At 50.5% G+C, this 15429-nt stretch overlaps 1 protein-coding gene across 1 annotated transcript in view; it reads right to left on the bottom strand.

Moving 5' to 3' along the window:
* Positions 1 to 15429, bottom strand: part of LOC108551518 (uncharacterized) — a 65916-nt gene that overhangs the window by 18424 nt on the left and 32063 nt on the right. Inside the window, exon 3 of the mRNA XM_017905722.1 lies at positions 965 to 1012. Within this exon, the coding sequence (XP_017761211.1) occupies positions 965 to 1012 (48 nt within the window). The remainder of the gene's footprint in view (positions 1 to 964; positions 1013 to 15429) is intronic.

Raw genomic sequence — 15429 nt, forward strand, 5'->3', positions numbered from 1 at the left:
CGTTAACGGAAATACAGCTTTAATCCATTTCCCCTGCTGAAACGGCGTCCCTGCGAACCTACTTAATCCCCCTTCCGGTGTCTTTGCCGCGAGGCTTCCGGTTGGGCGTAGCCGGGACGCGTCGCAGCGCTCTCAAAGGGCGACCGGACATCGAAAGGAAGCAAAGCGAGCCACGGGGCTAAGTATCGCGACGGACACGATCGCTCGTATCGCGTCTCGTTCTATCGAAATCCGCTTGTCGGAATTAAGGCCGTCCGATTCGATTATTGGATCGTCGCGTCGCTCGGGCTGGACACGCGTTCGGATCTATTTGCCGCTTCGTCGCCGTCGAAATTCCCCGCGACTCCATAGAGATTTCCGTCGGTGCTTGTGTACGCGACTCGAGCGCCGAAAATCCGTTTAAAAACGCATTCGCGTGGACGTGGTGGAGGGTTGGAGTGGCGACGAAGCACGCTCGTTCTCCGTCGAAACGTCGTTCCAGCGTCAAAAAAACGAGCTCGAGGAGACCGGGAACGGTTAGCACGGTGAGCTGGCGAGGGGGAAGAGGGAAGAAGAGAAAAGAGACAGAGCGTGGGCCGGGGTGATGTTAACGAGAAGGAAGGAAGGGCGGACGACGTATCGCTTTCACGCGTCGTGGGGCAGCCGGAAGGGAACGGGGTCGGGGGCGGTACCGAGGCCGGGACTGAAACTCGAACCGAGGAAACCCGACAGACGCCACGTCGATTCCAGGGGTTAAGTTAAGCTCGTAACGCGTGCCTACTTAAACACCGACCGGCAAAGGTGTGCAGCAGCGACAGATTGAAGCTCGCGGGGGGGACAACACGCTGCGCTCGGCAACGCGTCTCCGCTAATCTGTCCGCGAGAGAATCGAGCCGCTAGGGAACCAACGAGAGAGGGGAATCCCCGACAGGGTTCTGTCGCCGGGGAACGTTTGTCTTCCGAAAGACTGGAGAGTCTGACTCACCGATGTCGTTGGACGGTCGACCCTTGCAATCCGAATTCCATTCTTCCTCTGTAACAAGAAAAGGTGATACGAGTCTATTAGCTTCGCGGCTACGCAAACGAGAAGAAGCGACGGATGGGACGTCACGGAAAGTTGCACGAGGTCCTGCGTCACCGCGGTGTCCCGGCTTTCCGCGGGCTACCAAAGCAAATTGGATTCGAAAATTAATCGGCGAACGCGCGACGAACTTCTAAGCAGCTGAGGAACAGCTTCTTGCGAGAGGTCTGGAAACTTAGGAAAACCAGCGACGTCGAGTTTCGAGCACCGAAAGACAGGGAACTCTCCTCGGAACGTCGACGGGCCAGCTGGGTATCTAGTAGCCGAGAAGGTTTGGCAATAAAGTTCCCGTGATCCCTTGCGCGGGATGAAGCGGTTACCCTCACTCCTACTCACTCGATCGCGACCGCGCGCCACTCGCTGGAGGATAATTGCGACGCGAGACGTTTTCCTGGAAATTATTCGGTGCTCGACTGCGACGCTGCCAGCCTGGCTGAACCTACGAGCTCGAGAGACGAAGAGAGCGCGAGGAAAGGAGAGCAACGGTTAGCCTGCACCGTTGAGCACGAGGACGAGTATATGAGTACAGGTCGCACGGCGATATAGGTATACGCGTCCTGCATATTTCAGAGGCGCGCACGTCGCGCCCTCTGCTCCTGCAGAGCCGGCGGTCTACGCTGCGCGTAAATTTATAAGGATCCGTCCCGCGGTCTCGCTACTTCCGCATTCTTAGCCACGCGGGAGGTATGAATTTAAATTTACGCCCCGTCGACCCATTTTCCCTAGGTTCGAAGCGTTAATCCGCGGAACGGACCACGGGGCTCGACCGTGGCGATATCCTGAGCCGGCTAGAAATAACGATTTAATAAAATCCAGACGGCCAGAGTGTGCCGGGGCAAATTTCCATTACAAACATCTCGCGCGAAAATGCTCTCCGATAAACTCTCTCCCTCTCTCAAAGTCCTGCGAAATCTAAAAGTCAAAAGGTCCGTGTATTTACAAAATGAAAGAGCCAAAGAGGGTATGAGAAGGATGGCTCGGGGCTATGCCGCGCGCGCTAGCTTTTTCCCTGCTCTTCTCCTTTCAACCCTTCTCCACCGTTTCACGCTCCTCGTAACCTCGTTTACGATACGGACACGTCGGCGTTTTCGTGTCGCCTAAACGATCCTCTTTCTTTCGCGCCGCGACGTGCGCGACCGACGGGAAGAGAGACTCGTTACGGGCAGAATCGTAGCCTGTAGGAACACGACTGTACGACTCTTCTTTCCGGCCGTTCTTTCCAAAGAACGTCGAGCCTCTAACAGCCAGAGATTAAAAGTTCGTCCCGGGACTGCCGGTAAGCTAAGAGAAAGTCTCCGGTACAGCCACCGCGTTTTTCCCTCGTAGCGAGTATACGCGTTCGGGTTAACTGCCGATTAGACCCGAAGACGGACGAAAAGAGTCGAGCGGTGAGGTTAAGTGGACACGAGCGGCACGACGGGAAATTCTCGCGTTACGAATCGTCTCGCTAACGTTCCGTGTTTACGGTCGACGAACGAACGGTACACGCGAAGGTTTCGGGTCGGAAATAAAAGAAAACAATGACGCGGTTTGTTTTGGGTCGACCTGTGCACGTGATCTTATAATACGTCGGAAATTTCAAGCGGAATCGATGACGTAGTTTCTCGGCTTTCTTTCTTTCGTAAATTTTCAGCGCACGTGGCATGGCGACGAGTAAAATACCGACGGAGAGTTGGACGCAGAGGGAAAAGAGAAACGAATGGGGCGTGTTAGCGGTAAACCGCGAGATCCTTAGGAAGCCGCTATAGGTTACCTGAAGTTTCGGAATCTGATCCTGGCGTGGGGCTAGCGTCCACGCTGTGTCTAGATCCCTGGCAACACTCGCTGCACTTGCTGCACATTTTGTCCCGTTCACGCGATACAAGCCGTATATCCCAGACAAGGATCTTGATCACTTTTTCTCACCACCGACGATTTCTCCCGATGCACCTCGCTTCTCGGCGCCTTGTCACGCCGTTCGAAACGATCGGTTATCGACGCACGGGTCTCATCGTTGAACGAACGACAACCAGTCCGAGCAGCGTCCGGGAAATTCGTCGATCGATCGACACCACCGTGACCACTCGATTTTCTCCACCACCAACATCACCACCACAAACACCCACGCAACCCTTGAAAGCCGGTCAAACTGATGAAAAACGATTTTTATTCCGGCAGCGTGCTCGCCTCGCCAGCGCACTTCCGCCCTCTGCCGGCCGCTCGGTCAACTAAAACCGACAATCGGCCCGCGCGCAATTCGAACGACCGATAGCCGCGCTACGTCGATATCCTTCGTTCTTCGAAAACTAACCAAGAAACTAATCGAGCTCTCCGAGCTTTCTATTCGCGCGGATTCACGAGCGATCTCTTTTATTTCCTTTTACCAACGATCTCGAACAAACGCCGGGAAAGGAAGAGAGAAAACGGTGAGAGAAAAGTGGTAACCCGTGTTCCGTACGGCATCGCGTATCCCGAGCAAAAACTTCGGCTATTTCAAAGGGAGAAAGTTCGGGAGACGTTTCCAGCGAAGATGCTCCTCGAAGCGAAGCGATCGAACCGTAAAGAGCCATACGTCGGCCGTAATTACATCGAGTGGGAAGAGCCCTTAAATTCGGTGATGCGTAAAATTAATTGTCTCTGCGTGTGCCGCGCTTAAGCCCGTGGCCGCTAGATGTCTCGCTGCAGGAGCAACTTCGGCAAAGCGAAGGGACGCGGGCGTATATATATACACGTATACGTGTACGATGTGGGCTCGCTGGTAGGGGGAGCGAGCGGGCAGAAGGCTAACGGCAAAGTCCCCTGGAGATTCGTTTCGATATCGAGAAACGCATTTTCCGGCTGACCGTAAGCATTAAAGCGTTAAAGTGGTTCCGCTAAAGGGGTCGAGCGTGCTTTGCTTTTCCTTTCGCCGGGAAATACGATAATTAAAGCGAAATAGGAAGAGGGTGGACGCGATGGAGATGAAAGTAATAAAGCGGGTCGCGGAGACGAGAGTCGCGGTTAATCGTATCGGGATAAACGAAATTCAGAAATATATATACACACACATACACACACAGAGTGTGGCACGGAATCGAGGGATGGAACGTTGTTACAGACGTAATACGATCCGTTGTGAACGACGTGAAATTAACTGGTAACCCGGTTCGCTGGAGGAACAACGACGAATCACCTCGTCGCGCTCTCACGGAAATCGATCGTCGAACGCAACGATGGCAATTCGCAATTACGCGAGAGGCATTTTGCGGGCCAGCCCGTACACCCAGAGAACTAATGGGGGCGGCCGGCGTGGGCTGGGGGTGGCGATGACGCGCGCGCTTCCGCCACCTCAAATTCGATGTAATTCGGTTGCTGGAATTCGCGCAACTGCGCGCCAACGCCGGATTTCCATAAACGACCGACCGAAATTCGTCTTGGAACTGGGTTAAGCGCGTGTCCATTGTAGCCACCCGATGTCCGCCGGACCGTTCGTTGCCCTTTAATCGCGATTTCGCTAATTGGCTCTGGTCTCCATCTCTCTCTCTTTCTTTCTTTCTCTCTCTCTCTCCCTCGAGTCCGACTTTCGCAAGAAAAACCGAGTCTCGGACCGCGGAGCTTCTCCACGAAAAACGTCGGCAACTGGCTACCTCTCGAGTTAGAGCCTCTTCCAAGGCCCAGCGTCGGAGTGGGGGAACGGCGTAGCGCGCGGAGTGGGGGTAGCGAGAGAGAAGTTTCGCTGTGGTAATTTGCGAAATCGCGCAACGAAGCGCGATCACGTGACTCTTAAGTGGCGATTAAGCTCGCAACAGAGGGAGAAAGAACGACGGACGCTTCTACTCGAGTCAGCGACTTTCTTTCCGCGTTCGGCTCGGTTAAGAGGCTTAAACGGGGCTTGGAAGGGAGGCGGGGAGCAAAGGTTGGCAAACTCGTTGGAAAAACTGGCCGAGTTTCTCGACGATCGGCCACGCGCCCTCGGGATCAACCCTTCTCGTGGAAATTCACCGCCATCTCGCACACGCGGAGGAAGCCTCGTCACGGTTTCGTCAACCCGAACCTAACCTAACCAAACCTGGTCATTAACATGGATGCGCGTTTCGCTCGTAATAACGTTAATCACGGACTAATAACGTGTCCGTTGAAAACGTAGGTACGAGGTGGATCGATCGATGGTACACAACGTAACACCGGTCCAGGTTTATTCGACTGACCGAGAGGGGGCGGTAATTAACCGGCCGGAATTACGGCAAGTATTACTCGGTGGTTTGGCGTTACAGGCTACGCGTTACGCGAGATCTCGAAAGGAGAATCGCGGTATCCGATTACCCGTTAACGGGCAAGGAATAAACCGATCGAGCAGGATGTTATCAATCCCTGCGCCGGTTCTTGCGCCTTGCGGCTTGCGTGCGGCCATGCGGCGTGCGTGCGTGCGTGCAGTCGTGTCGGTCGTGCTAACGTGCGTGCGAGCATGCCTTAAAATACGATCGATGACGCGGTGCAGCGTGTAAATCTAGGAACACCGCCGACTTCCGGAATGATCCATTAGAGGGCAAAGAAGCGGAATGGGCCTTCCTTCCTTTCCTCTTCCGGTGGCCGCGCGTGCCTGCCCGACATCGGCCACCGTGTGTGTCCCACGCGTGTGTTGCACGTGTGTGGTCGTTTATGGTTGGACGCGTGCAGTTAGCCTATACGGGGTGCCTCGCGATGCACATGTGGGACGTTCTTCAGGGATCGATTTTGCACTTGAATGCAGAAAGAGGAAAAGGTGTAAATATGTCTTCCCTTTGACCTTGTTTACGAGATGCAACGAGTTTCGCATTTTATTCCATGGTGTCTTGCGAGCTTCGCAGGAGATATCGAGAAATCCATCTTAAGTCGTGCTATTATTCGCTATTACAGAATATGATTTTAATCATTCTGATTTTAATCATTCGTTTGTTAATTTTTTTAAATTAATATCATCGGGAGCTAGAAATTTATATCGTATGTGTAAATATATTATACACGAATGGAAATAATCACAGTGGAGTATCTACTCTTAATTTGGTAATAATTGGAAGCAGCTACGCGTTTTCCGAAATTGAAAATGAAACTAACCGAATCCAAAATGGCGAAATATGAAACTAGACCGAGATCAAGCAGATAGGCATTTAAAAGAAAATTTGATTTTCTTTTAAAAGTTGAACCTCATCCTAGAAGCGAGGCCCACGCGTTTTAGACACCCTATATTTATTCGAATTGAAAACTTTGTTGTGAAACAATTGGCAGATTCATTGAACAGTTTGTTAGATTTTGTGATCTATGTCGCTATGTTAATGATTCGTTTGTCAGTTTTTAAATGAAAATTGTCTAGACGTTTGACACCAGAGCTACGCATTTGTAACGAATGTGTAAATATATTATACACGCATGGAAATAATCACAGTGGTGTATCTTGAACAAAAGTCACCCCTAATCTCATTGGAAGTAGCTACACGTTTTCGAAAATTGAAAATGAAGCTAATCATATCCAAAATGGCGGAATACAGAACTAGCTACATCCTCTGACCAAGATCAAGCGCCGGTCTTTTGTTTTAAAAATGCACACGTCCCAAACACCCTTATAATTTTGCAAATTATTCATACAACATCCTGCATACATCTCATCTTCGTTACCATAATCTCACAAATCACTTATACACCCCGTGTAACTATAATTTGGCAAATTATTTCCGCACTGTAGAGACAATCTATTCTCATAACGACTTTGCAAATTCGACTGCTGCGCCCTATCTGAAACCTGTCATTCCCAGCCCTCTAACACGCGTCTGTCGAAGTGGTAGTTTCAAAAATTCGGAAGTTTCTCAAGAAGTCTCGGAAATTCCAAAGTTTCTTCGTACAATCCGTCAATCGAGCAAATTCCCTATTTCCCCGCGCTCCGACCCTGCCGCCCCTATTTTCCATGGCGCTGTCAAAGGGAAGCCCGCGGAGTTCGCATCGGCATTCGCTGTAATCGAAGCTGTAGAAATTAATTCGAATCCCCGTGAAAAAGCGTCTGTCTCCATCCCCTTTCGCGGGCCCAGTAGTGGCTGTTCCAACCGGAAACGGATTGCGAGGGTCGCGTACGCGATTTTGTGCAGCGTCAGGGTCCGGAAGGGTGCGTTGGTCGCGATAGAGTCGGTTTCAAAAGTGGGACACGCGTATTCGGAATCGATAGCAAAGAGAAGACTCTTTGGAGAGTAATTAGGCAAGGGAATCGTCATCGCTGTTGTAACCCGATGGGCGTGTTTCGCGACATGCCTGAGACCTTGGATAATTGGGGACGAGTCTTTCCTCGAGCTTAACTTCGTTTGCGCTACTCGTGTTTCCTACTCATGCCACTTTAACACTTTTTCCCTTGTCCCCACAGGTCGTCCCTGTTTCTCCGCGATGGTAACGAGGAGGTCGCGAAATTAATTCCTTCCTACATCTCTCGCTCTTAATTTCCAGGTCCAGTGGTTTGACTATCACGAGCTGCTGCGTCCAATTGGGAACGCGTGCGTGGGGATTTTCATCGATTTTAAACGGACTTCTGATATAGACTGACGTAGACTGACGGCGAAATTGATAGATCAAAGATGATAAGGGGAGAGAGAGACTTTCTCTGTTCTTACTATGACGGGCAAGTCGTTTGCGTTCGTCAAAGGATCGTGAGATCGATCTTCGATGAAAAGATAAATTTACATCCTCTGATTGTTTCCTAGGAGCGTTCAGTGCTTTAAATAGGGAGTTTAATTGATTCTAACAGGTGTTAGAGAAGGAACGCCTAAGTCTAAGTTGCCCTAAGAATCTAACGAAACAGTCGTGAAACTAAGTTTCCCTAGTTTTCTAATAAGGTAAGATTATTCCGAGGATCGGGATCGGAAAAGCACAAGAAACCCCTAACATAGACAGGTAACTATATATTTACCAGCATCCAGTGTCCCAATGATCAAAAGACCACGCACCAAATTAGGAGAGCCCAAGCATTCCAATCGATCCTACCACGTCCATCACATGATCCAGCAACTGACTTACCAAGATGGTAAAAGAAGACCTTAAACATTTTCTAGCAGTGACTCTTTCGATGAACCCCGCCATTTCTACTTTTCCGAGAACTCAGTGAGAATAAGAAGAAACACACGTACAGTAGAGAAGAAAATAAGGAACTTGGAGAGGTTTAACGGAGATGCCTGAGTCTAAATTGCCCTAAGAATCTAACGAAACAGTCGTGAAACTGAGTTTCCCTAGTTTTCGAACAAGCTTAGACTGTGCCCGATGATCAGGAGTCAATGGATCGAATCGGAAAAACACAAGAAACCCCTAACATAGGTAGGGAACTATATATCTACCACTATCCAGGGTCTGAATGACCAAGAGACCACGCACCAAATTGGGAAAGTCCAAGAATTCCAATTTATCCTACTATGTCCATCACATGATCCAACAAGTGACATAGCAAAATGGTTAAAGGAGACTTCGAATATTTTCTAGTGACTCTTTCTACTGTTTCTACTTATTGAGGAACCTAACGAGAAACTGACAAATTCATCCCTGTTGTTCGTAGTCTCCAAACATTGGCCTATCTTCTGTACTATTTCAACCAATACTAGTCAATGCATTTAACCCTAGAACTGCAAGAATTTCGATTCTATCAAATCCATGACACGGACACGCAGCTACCCAACAGTGTTCAGTGTCCCAATGATCAAGAGTCCATGTACCAACCGAAAAATGCTCAGGAATTCGAATCGAGCCTACCATGTCCATTACATGATCTTACGAGTGACATACCAAGATGGTAGAAGAGCACCTCGAACATTTTCTAGTAACTCTACTGTTTCTACCTTCTCAGGAGCCCAATGAGAAATAAACAAGCTTATCCCTGTTTTTCCTAGTCTCCCAAGATTAGTCTATCCTCTTCACCATTTTGACCAAGATCAGTCGATGTATCTAACCTCCTAAACTGCAAGAATCTTGATTCCACCAAATCCCCAACATGGACACGTACCTACCCAACAATGTTCGGTGTCCCAATGATCAAGAGTTCATGTATCAACCGAAAAATGCTGAAGAATTTGAAACGAGCCTACCATGTCCACTACATGATCTTACAAGTGACATACTAAGATGGTAGAAGAGCACCTCGAACATTTTCTAGTGACTCTACTGTTTCTACCTTCTCAGGAGCCCAATGGGAAATAGACAAGCTCATCTCTACTTTTCCTAGTCGCCCAAGATTAGTTTATCTTCTTCATCACTTTGACCAACATCAGTCGATGTATCTAACCTCAAAACTGGAAGACTCTTGATTCCACCAAATCCCCAATACGGACACGCAGCTATCCATCAGCGTTTAGTGTCTCAATGATCAAGACAGCACGTACCAACTTGAAAGAGCTCAAGAATTCGAATCGATCCTACCAAATTCTCTACGTGGACCAGAACTGAGAAAGTAGAAACGACAGGGGAAGAACAGGAGGTTCTGCGGGACGAGTCGCCATGACGAGGAACTCGGCAGACAAAACCAAGCTCGCGAGGGGTGGTAAAAGGAAGAAAACGGGGTAGATGCCGGAGGAGGAGACAGACCAGAACATAACAGAAGAGAAGAGAAGAGGCGGTAAGAGCAAAATGAAACGAGACCACTCCGCTTACTGGCTGCCGTTCTTTCTCGTTCGCCATGCTACGATTCTTTTTGTCTCCGTGACGCGCCGTGACTCTTCACGGGGCCCTACGAGTAGTTTAGAAGAGATCGTTAACGCCGCTGAATGCGCAAGACGGAAAGAGGGACGCGATGGGTGAACCAGCCGGCAGATGAATTGGAAATTCCGATTCGAACCGTTTTCCCTCCAATTACGCCTTTCGACCACCCCCGGCGTCGTTGCAGCCGTCGAACAGGGGGGCCTGCCTGCTGATCGACGACGAGCGTCTGGGTGGAGATGGACGACTGCTCGCGCGGATCCGCCGTGTTCGCCACGAGGACGAAAGCTTTCGTTTTCCGCTCCCTTTGGCAAGCGTGTCGATTGCGCCGGTAGACGCGCGACGCCGGGCGTCGTCGTCGCCGCGACTCTTTTTATATCCCGACTCTCTGTTCGTTCTCGTACACCTTCGAAATGCGCGTCTCGTCGTTTCTTTTTTCCCTACCCTTTTTTACATTTTTCCTCTCTTCTCCCCTCTCTCACTCTCTCCCTCTCTCTCTTGCTCGTTTTTTTATACCGGAGTTCGCGACGAAACCCCTTTTCCCGCAAAATACCCGCGTATACGCGACGACAGATTCGCGTCGACGATAAAACCGCGTCTGCACCCCCCGTCGTCGTATCGACGGAGCACCGACGACGCGAGAAACGCGACGACGGTAATTAACAAGCGACGTCCCTGACATCGTCGCGCGAGCCATCTTTCGCGAGTCCCTTGCGCGCCCAATGACGATTCGTCACGCGCGACTAGCGTCGTCCGGAGGATCAAGATGGCGGCGGGTGGCAGATCGGTAAGGCCATCCGTCCTCGTCTTTTTTCGCTTCCGACGTTCCTTTTTAAAGCGAATCGACCGAGCACAGCCGACTTTTGAAGCGTGAAGGAACGCGCGCGAGTCAGCCTCGCGTCCACCCGAATGCGCTTTCCTCGGGTCAAGGACAATCGCAGGAACGCCCCCCTCGTGGCTCTGCCGCCGGACAGAGGGTTTATTTTTAAACGGGCATCTCGACCGCGCGAATCTCCAGTGTAAAAACTGCCGGATCACCCTGTCGATCGACTAAATATAACGTCCTGATGCCCTCTCGTGTCTGCCACGGACGAGAAACCGATCGTGGAATTCCTCTTTGACAGCCCCGCTCGGACCCCGTCCGCGCTGATCGTCGTGGCCGGCGGGCTAACCGCGTACGGGGTTGTGCTCTTGTCTTCGTTACGTGGAACAGCGAAACGACTCGGCGTTCGTTCACCGATGCGCTCTAGACGCGGATACGCCTTTGAGTTGGGTCAAGGACACGCGCGTTCAACCGCCTCCCGACCGCTATTTAACCCTCGCGACCGTTACGCTTCACGCCCGCGGTGTTCCGTTTCCGAGGACTCGCGTGCGAGTCGACACGAACGCGAAATAACGGAGCGCGCCAATTTCTGACAGTCCGTATGTCCTGGCAATCGGACCCAGTAGCGACTGGAGCGAATCTGACGGTTACGCGCCGACGTCGGGGCAGCACGGTCGAGGGAGAGGGGGAAACGCAACGCCGCACGAAGAAAACTTGGCGAGATGCACGCGCGATTTAATAGAATACGTTGGTAAGCGAGGAGGGGGAGGATAAAAGTTGGCAGAGACGCCGGCGGAAGACGGAAAGGCGGAGTCGCGAGGGCAGAACCTGTTTTCTGTATGCCCCGCGAGACGATTCGTCGACTCGTTACATTTTCCAACGTTACGATGTACTCCGTGGTATCGGGGATACGCGAGCCTCTTATCGATTATCGATTCGGGCAAGGACCGTGTATCCAGGAATATCTTGCTCGATAAACGAGACACTCCGCGATCGCGAGTAAACTGGCTCGTCTCGCATCGTACGTGTCTAACGGACGCGCACTGTGAACAGCGTGGGACCGATGGAATCGAGCCGTGGTCCAAGAGCGACTGGTACGGGCACGATTCGTCACTGGTGTTGTTCGAAACTCGCGCTCAAACGGGCCCCCCACCACTGTACCGTTCGTCGTGACAGCCGACGATACCCGAAACGAACCGACGCAACGCGAGCTCCCACACTGCCAACCAACCGCCGTCCGCATGCACACTGCACTGACGCTCCCTATAAGCTTGCACCGCGAACCCTCTTCTCTTCTCTCGCTCCTCTCCACTACACTCCTCTCCGCGCCGCTCTCATCCACTCCTCTCCGCTCCTCTCTCCCCCGTACTCTCCTCTCCACGATGCTCGTCGTTCTCTACCACTCTTCTCTTATGTATATCTCTCTCTCTCTTTCGTTGCTACTCCATGGCGTTTCCCTCGCACTCCCTAGCGCTAGCCCGTTCTCCGCTGCCTCGCAATCTACGCACTCTCCGTCCTTTGCTAGCTAACGTCACCACCCTTCTTCTCTCTCGTTCTAACATACCGCGTTCCGCTCTGCTCTTCTCTTTCTACCCGCTACGCTTTTTCCTTCCCTACCCATTCGACTCGGTTCCCTTTTCTTCTCTTCCCTATACCCTCTTTTCATTCCTATTGCCTTTGCACTCTCTGTTAGCACCTTCGACGACCTCCAGTCGCTCGTTTCTCTACATCGATTAGCCTTTCCTGGTTCGTTCGCCGTTTATGCGAACTACGTTTCTTCCTTTGACCCCGTACCCATGATTCCACGGGAGGCATCTTCTCGCGCCACGCGTATCTGCGTATCCCTCCTCGTGCCGCCAATTGGCTTTAACTGCGTCGCGATTGAATCATCTTCGTTTACTTTCCAGCGGAAGTTCGTTTAGCCCAGCAGTTCGGAGGGTCAGGGAGGAATGGCGGGGGAATCATCGGTTCCTCGGCGTCCTTTTGTCCTCCTGATTCACGCATTCGACGGTTCGCCCTCCTTCGCGCCGCCATTGTCTCCCCTCCAGACACGATATACGCGATTCTCGGCCGTGAAACACGACGCGAACAGGAAGTGGCTCGAAGGATTTGTTTCCTGCGCTCCTGTTTCACGGATTACCCCCCGCGCTCGTCTCGGCCGCTGCTCTTGCCCTTCTCACGGACTAGTCATCGCCAAACGTGATCGTAAGATACCAAACGTGTCGGATCATGAGTCCCTGGTGCGACTTTCGCGCAACCCTATATACAGGTCGAACGAAGCAGACCCGAATATATGTCACTGGACTCGAAGCAACCGTGGCGCGACGATTAAACGCCCGCCATTAAATAATCGATTCTCGCAGGAAGGTCAAACGACGGGAACGCGGATGCTACGCGTTCGTCTAATTACCAGAAGCTTATCTCGAGACGAGGGAGAGATATTCCGACCGGACACCGCGGAAAGGGGTGAAAAGACGAGGTGAAAAGAAGCGCGTCCACGCGTGTGGGAACGTTGGCGGAAGTCCAAGTTTCGATTCGATAGCTCGCAGCTTCCTGCGTCCGTGACTCGAGCTCCCTATATACCGACGAGCCGTCAGTCTCCGAAAGACTCTCACCGGCAGATTATCTCCGAATCTTTCTTCCTTCGCAGTCGAAGGCCGACCAGCTTATCCCCATGAACCGCGATGATCGTAGAAAGCCGGAAGCACGAGGCAGACTCCGATGAGGAACAAAAACCCACCCTAAGCGTTCGTGATCCCTCCCTCTCTGTCGCTCTCTCTCCGACACGCGTGCAGCGCGTCGATGACGTAGAGAGGGAGCGAAAGCGCGGCAAAAAGAGGGCGCGCGCATCGCGAGGAAAAGTAATCCCGTGGCGCGCCTTGGAACCTTGAAAAAGCGTAAAGAGATTAAGCGTCTCGGCCCGTTGGCGGCTCTCTCGGTGCAGAGAGAGCGGCGTCGCGACGCGTGCACCGGTGGTCCCGACCCGTTCGTAGAATTTTTATCCGTAAACGCCAGTGGTTCTCACGCGGTTCGTTTTACACGGTGTTTCGACGGTGACCGGAAATATTTCTGCTCTTTTCCAACGCGCGAGAAACGCGATCGATTCGCGAGGCATGTAGCCCAGTTTCTCTGCGAATAATTTGCCAAGTTTTTCTCTTTTGCGGAATGCGTTCGGCGGGGGAGGGGCGAGTGCAGCGGCGGGGCGGAAAACGGAGGAAGAGGGGGACAAGGGTGGGCGGTGGAAAGGAAAACGTAAGTAAGGAGGAGAATTTGTGAGAGCGCCGGCTAAGGGTGTAACCCGGTCGATAAACCGGGGTGGGTGCGGTCCTTCCTCATCTCTCCTGCCCCACAGCCCCGACCCCGACCTCGGCCGGGCCCCCTCCCACGGAACCTGCCAGAGTCACCGACCCACCTCTTCTCCACCCTTCCCTGACACACGATAACCTAGTGAAGAACGCGTTCACGCACCGGCCACGGACATCCCTCCATTCGTGCCGTCCTTTCTAATAAGCGACGGCCCATTTACGCGTTTCACACCGATCCACGCATTTCCTCCTATAAACGTCCCATTTTCTATCGGAAACCCTACGACCCGCGTCGCCCGATAAAGGGCCGTACGAAGTCGGCCGTGCAATTCTTTTTTATTTTATTTTATTTTATTTTATTTTATTTTATTCCCGTACGACCGGATGGAAGCCCTTTACATACGCTCAGGTTACGCGTATTATACCAAATCAGTAGGTTCACTGGATTTTACGTATTTTACGTATTTTACGGATTTTACGAATTTTACGAATTTTATGAATTTGCATTTATATATACGACAAAAATAAGTGTATGTATAGATATATGCTGCGACAGATGGTATTTTGCCACTAGAGAGGGGTCCCTGATTTTTTGATTTCTGAAATTAGTGGAAATATACCACAATTCTGTACATTTACTTCTGTCGTATAATTTCGATTATAATCGTGTATGGATGCCATACTGATTCATTGAATCGATTAATTTTTATTTCATGCCAAGGTAAATTCAATATTCGATTTACTATCCTCGCAGTTACAGCTTACCAAATTGACATAAAAATTTGTGAAAACGATATTAACATGCATAGTAAGTACCAAGAAAACTCCAAAATTGCATTAGCAAAATTAAAAAATAATTTAACGATATATTTACGATAAACATTTATTGCAGATATGAGCCGTGGTGGCGCTAGTGAGTTAAATACGAAGTCGTCTTAAGCCTGCGTTAAAAGTAAATTAATAATCTTCCGTAGTTTGGAGATACCAAAACCAATTCCAAAGAAGAAAACCGATACTATTATCGAAAGTATTAGGCTCGAAGAAAGTATTCGTTAATCCGTATGTAGTTTCGAATTCCTGTGCATAAAACCAGGATCTAAGCTTAAGCATACTTTCAGTGACGTATTATAGATTTGTTGAGAAAAGGCGAGCAATCGATACGGTTATTTATTATAACAAATTAAAAATAAATCTCTGATCAACTATTCTTCGGCGAGCAGAGAACGTATTCGAGTGGATCGCGTATAATAATTCGGGGCAATCGTGATCAAAAATTGAGATTGGACCGTGTTTGTTCGCGCAGATGCGAAAAAATTCATGTTGAATTTTCCACATTCTCGTGATTACAAAATTAAAGTCCTTCAGAGAACCATATTACTGAAGGATATTCTGAAATTCTTTTTCACGAGACGCGGAGATTTGTAGATAAGAGGGAGAGGGTGAGTTGCATCGAGGGGTTACGGAAGGTTGTCGAAGGGAAGTTTGAACGAGATTTGAATGGATTTTGAAATTATTCGAGGTGATTTACGAGAGTTTACTGGAAATCTAGGCCGAAAAGTGTTAGATTTATTAATGGCCTTTAAAATATT

This window comes from Eufriesea mexicana, unplaced genomic scaffold (genome assembly GCF_001483705.2).
Source record: "Eufriesea mexicana isolate 0111107269 unplaced genomic scaffold, ASM148370v2 scaffold4395, whole genome shotgun sequence".
Lineage (NCBI taxonomy): Eukaryota > Metazoa > Arthropoda > Insecta > Hymenoptera > Apidae > Eufriesea > Eufriesea mexicana.